Raw genomic sequence first — 5196 nt, 5'->3', positions numbered from 1 at the left:
GGCCTGTATCAGATGCACCTTAGTCTCCAGAGAGACACCATTGTTCTTCAGTACTTTGGAGAGGTCCTTAACAGCAGACTTTCCCATGCCAATACACCTGTTAATTTCCTGGCTACTGGTGCCAAGATGTTGACTGTGGAGCCAAGCAAACTAAAGCTGTGTACAATCTCAATCTCTTCACCATCCATCCTGATGCCAATTGGTCCAGTTGTGAGAATCTTTGTCTTCCTGACATTGAGCCTCAATCCATACTGAAGGCTACAGTCCTTGATCCTCTGCAGCAAGTGCTTCAGGTCCTCCTCAGTTTCAGCAAACAAGGTTGTATCTGCATAATGCAGATTGTTGATAGATCTTCCACCCATCTTGACACCACATTTCTCCTCATAGAGCCCAGCCTCCCGGATAATCTGTTCTGCGTACAGGTTGAAAAGGTATGGAGACAGGACACATCCCTGGCATATGTGCTTCCCAATTTTGAACCATGCAGTGTTTCCTTGCTCTGTTCTGATGACTGCCTTTTGGTCCAAGTATAGGTTTCTCATTAGTATTATCAAATGTTCTGGGATTCCCACTCTTCTCAGAGTCAGCCACAGTTTGTTATATTATGTGAGATAAATAGAATATAGACTACAAACCAGACTTAAAATACTTCAGAAAATGCAAGACTCAAACAGCAAGAAAACTATTATAAATGAAACAAAATATGGAAAACTCCAAAGGTTGTCAAGATATATTAGACAACAAGAAAACCAGATGGTTTTAATTGTGGTTGTTACAAGCCCTTCAGTCTGCCTTGACTCATAGTGACCAGATCAAAAGCTTACCTGGTTTCGTGCTGTTGTGCTTTTTAGCCCTTTGTGGCAATCATTGTGTCAAACCAACTTTCTATCTTTAGTTCTCTGCTTTTCCCACCATGATGTCTTTTTCCAAGGAGTGGCACCCCTGCAAAAGTTTCTCAGAGTCTGAGAGATGAAGTCTAACCATCCTGGGCTCTAAATAGTATTCAGGCTTCATAGCTTATAAAATAGTTATGCTTCCTCTTTTGACAGTTTATAGTATATTCAAAATTCTTCATGAACATCACAATTTAAAAGCATCAATCCTTCCTCAATCTTCCTTATACATTGTCTAACTTTCAGAAGTATATGAAACAATTGCAAATATCATGGTGACAGGCAGGTGCATCTTAGTCTTTAGAATGACATTCTAGAGACATCACAAAAGTGTAAAAAAAAAGACTACAGTGAGTAACACACAAACTCAAAGAGAAAACTCAAATGTAGATAAAAACAAAAGATAAATCTGGAGAACTGAAGAGCACAGAAGAATATACAGAGTTTAAAAAGGAAAAGAGAAGAAGGTTTTACAGCATTATAAAGCTTATCATTCCATTTCATTAGCCAAAAAAGTTCGTTTTGTGGGAATTTTCCCCTTTTAAAAATACTTGTTTCTAATTTTTTAACTTCTATATGTTAGACTGTTGGGGATTTTATTCCCTTCTCTTTTTCTTAAAATGTAAAAAATAGCAGAAAAAAAGGACATTAGTTAAAATCTATGAATATAAAGTTTAGATAAAGTCACTCTGACAATAATGGCTCACCGAATATGATAAACATATTTATATAGGATGTAGCATACTTATGTAGGATGTAACATACTTATGTAGGATGTTAGTTAAAGGGGAGACTGGTCTGGGGTAGATAAGAACTCACTGTATTATTTTTCAACTTTTTTCCCCAAGTAATTATATGTTTTAAATAAAATTTTAATTTTTTTGAAGAGAAAAAAGAACAAAGAATATCTGATTTTTTTAAAAGGCTCAGTATACATTTCTAAAATGAATCAACTCATGTGGCATTTGAAATAGTTAATTAAAGGAGATGATTATCATCAATTTTTTTTCCCTGGAAAATGTAGAAATTTGTTGTCAGGAATCCAATACTTGAATCCCTCTTTTAATGTTCCTGATTCAGAGAGACATTTTTCATCTTACTTGTTTTACTGTTTGATATTACTGATTTTGAGATGAAGTTGGAATGCAAATATTAAAATGCTGTGAACAAGTTGATTCAGGGAATTTTTTTGAGAAAATGAGTATGTAGTTTAGATGAAGTGAGGTAAGATTTTGAGAAAGTTAATCTGATGAGAGAATCTTGGACGTTCACTATATATGTGTAAACTCTACTTCTGATTCCATTATTTCTTGGAAAATATTATAATTCTTTTAAGTGAGTCATTGAAGGCTTGTTTTACTTGTTTGTTCCTGAGGGTGTAGATGAAAGGGTTCAGCATAGGAGCAATGGAAGTTGTGAGCACTGTCACACCTTTATTAATGGCCACTGATTCTTTTGCTGAGGGTTTGATGTAGATGAATATGCAACTGCCATAGGAAATAGAAACGACAATCATGTGAGAAGAACAAGTAGAAAAGGCTTTTTTCTTTTGCTGAGCAGATGGAAATCTTAAAATTGTCTTGATGATATAAACATAGGACAGAATGACACATACGAGTGTTATAATGAGTGTCAGCACAGCACAGATTATAACAGTCTGTTCCATGAACCAAGTATTTGAACAGGAGATCTTCAAAAGAGGAGATGCATCACAAATAAAATGATCAATGATATTTGAATCACAGAATTCTAGATTTAATCCCAGGCTGAGGGGAGGGATTATAATCGATAGACCAGCTACCCAACAGCAAAAGACAAGTCTTCTGCACACTTTGCTGCTCATGATGGTCACATAATGCAAGGGTTTGCAAATCGCCACATAGCGGTCATAGGACATGGCAGCCAAAAGGAAGAATTCTGTTACACCAAAGAGGTCAGTGAAAAAAACTTGACTGGCACAGGCATTATAAGAAATGAGCTGGTCACCTGTTGCTATGTTATACAAGTATCTGGGAACAGAGGCAGAAGTGAATGAGATCTCTAAGAAGGAGAAATTTTGTAGAAAAAAGTACATGGCTGTTTTAAGGTGAGAATCCAGTAAGACAAGGATGATGATTGTCAGATTTCCAGTTACACTCAGCACGTACGTGACAAAAAGAAAGATAAACACCAAAACCTGCAGTTGAGGATCCTCAGTCAGTCCCAGCAGAACGAACGTTGTTATAGTACGGTTCATCACTGACTCTTGACTTTTGTCCAAGCTGCATACAATATTCAGAAATATTTTATTATAGATCATTTAGATTACATTTTATCTATAATCATTATACTTTTCTTATAAAAAATTTAAGATGAGTCCAACTATGAAAAGAATTTATTTGAATACTACCAATTTTTCACTCCCTGAGGAATATAAATGCACTTGCCTTGAGAATTTTCTATTTGATGTATTCACTTGACATTTTACTTCTTTTTAAAATTTTAAAATATGCCATATAACTGGATTCTCTATGCACATTCTGAAGACCTGCAAGTGCATGTTCTTATGTATTTTCTTTCATGGATAGCTCTAGACTCTAAATGCATCCATGCTTGCACACAATTACAGCTCTTCTCCTGTCTACTTCTTAGGTTGTTCTATGTGTAATTTCTTTTATTCCCTAAAGGTAAAGAATGCAGTATATTTTAATGCCTAATTAAAAGTATTGCATTTATTCTTTCCGGAGATGCTCTCATAAATTAGTTTCAAATGCACCACAGCTCTCTAGACAGTATTAGTTTTCCCCGTCCAACCCTCTTACCATTGATATTTCTTTGTATGTTTTCATCCCTCATTGCTTCTCCTCAGACTTACATTCCATCTTCATTTTCATCAATTCCTATGGTTTTATTTTAAGATTAGTCTCTCCAAGCCAGATATTTTTATTTATTGGTGAATTTGTAAATGTATGTTTTCCTTTAAGAGATCAATTGATTTGTGTGTGAGCTCACTCAATGTGTAAAATAATATGTTTTTTTATCTGTATAGGCCAGGATCAGCTCTGACTACCTAAGCTGTGAATACATTTATGGGTTCAGTGATGAAAACCAGGGAAGAATTAGTCTTACTCATAGTTCATTAACAACTAGAATATTTTTTAGAGAATTTGTGAGCACTTCAAAGAATCTTATTAGTTCAAATGAATATTATTGCCTATCCGGTTGTGGCTTCCTGTATCTCTCATTCTAATAAGAAAAGTAACATATATATCCCTGAATGAACTTACTCAATCTTACAAACATTTCGCATTATACTGACTCTAGAAACATATTCTTTTTTCAAAACATCACAGTGTTTAATAAAATAAAACTTAAAAGATAACAGAGACTAAATGTAACAAAATGCTTTTTGTTTACTTTACTTTCAGAATATGTATTTGAAATACAGTTCTAATGCAACTTAAGCCAGTATGCCATTATTTTGGAGGATTATATGAGCATATGATTAGTGTATATATTTATTTTCTTTCTTAATATGAGGTTGGCAGTATACATAATATACTTTTAATTGCTTTAAATGTTCATATACTGGTATGCATAAAATCTTCCAGATAATGGCATTTATATATAAAAGAAACCATACCTTTTAAAAAATTTAAGATATCAAAACTAAGAATAAACATATCTATGAGTTTCAAGAAATTTATGAAATATAATTGTCTTCCTCAGTATAAGACTCAGACCACATAAAAGTAAATATTATTAAGGTGAGAAGTTTTATATCACTTACTGTTATGACTGTCAATCATAATTTGTACTGGCTGTTGAAATACAACCCTTCTTAAATTTGTACATTGAAAATGATAGTTCAGATCAAGACTTTCATGTTAATTTCTGTTGGTTATTGCTTATCACTGCACTATTACGTTTATAACTCTGAAGTTCATAGAGCTCTCTGAAATCAAGCTCCTTGACAAATTTGATGGACTTCCTTGGTGTTCTATTAAAATTTTTATAAGAAAGCAAAAAAAAAAATAACAAGAATTATATAAGGAGCAGATGGGATGTTGGGAATCCTTTCCTATTCCAGCAGAAATGCTCTTCAGGTCTCAAATGAGATTACTGTAACAGGCTTCAGATTTTCTTTATTTGATAAAAAAATGCAAGTAGGTGAATAAACAAAAGTCCTTGGTGACCCATAAACAAGGTAACTAATGAGTCTTCTCAGTAATATTTGAAATTAAAAAAAAAAAAGGTTAGGAAAGGTATCTTTGGAGACAATGTCCTTAGAGACAGAGGAAACAGCAACAGATGCAAGCCAGTA

At 33.8% G+C, this 5196-nt stretch overlaps 1 protein-coding gene across 1 annotated transcript; it reads right to left on the bottom strand.

Moving 5' to 3' along the window:
- Positions 1-2196: 2196 nt before the first annotated feature.
- LOC102855166 (olfactory receptor 6C2-like) lies at positions 2197-3129 on the bottom strand. The gene has a single exon (XM_006883950.1). It carries the CDS (start codon positions 3127-3129, stop codon positions 2197-2199), a length of 933 nt encoding a protein of 310 aa, XP_006884012.1.
- Positions 3130-5196: the final 2067 nt, after the last annotated feature.

Source organism: Elephantulus edwardii, unplaced genomic scaffold (assembly GCF_000299155.1).
Source record: "Elephantulus edwardii isolate Elephantulus edwardi_28Jun2011 unplaced genomic scaffold, EleEdw1.0 scaffold00030, whole genome shotgun sequence".
Classification (NCBI taxonomy): Eukaryota; Metazoa; Chordata; class Mammalia; order Macroscelidea; family Macroscelididae; genus Elephantulus; species Elephantulus edwardii.
This window is presented reverse-complemented; position numbering and strand designations above follow the sequence as displayed.

Excerpts from the sequence above, each read along its gene's own strand:
- LOC102855166 (XM_006883950.1), bottom strand. The coding sequence starts at position 3,129 with ATGAACCGTACTATAACAACGTTCGTTCTGCTGGGACTGACTGAGGAT.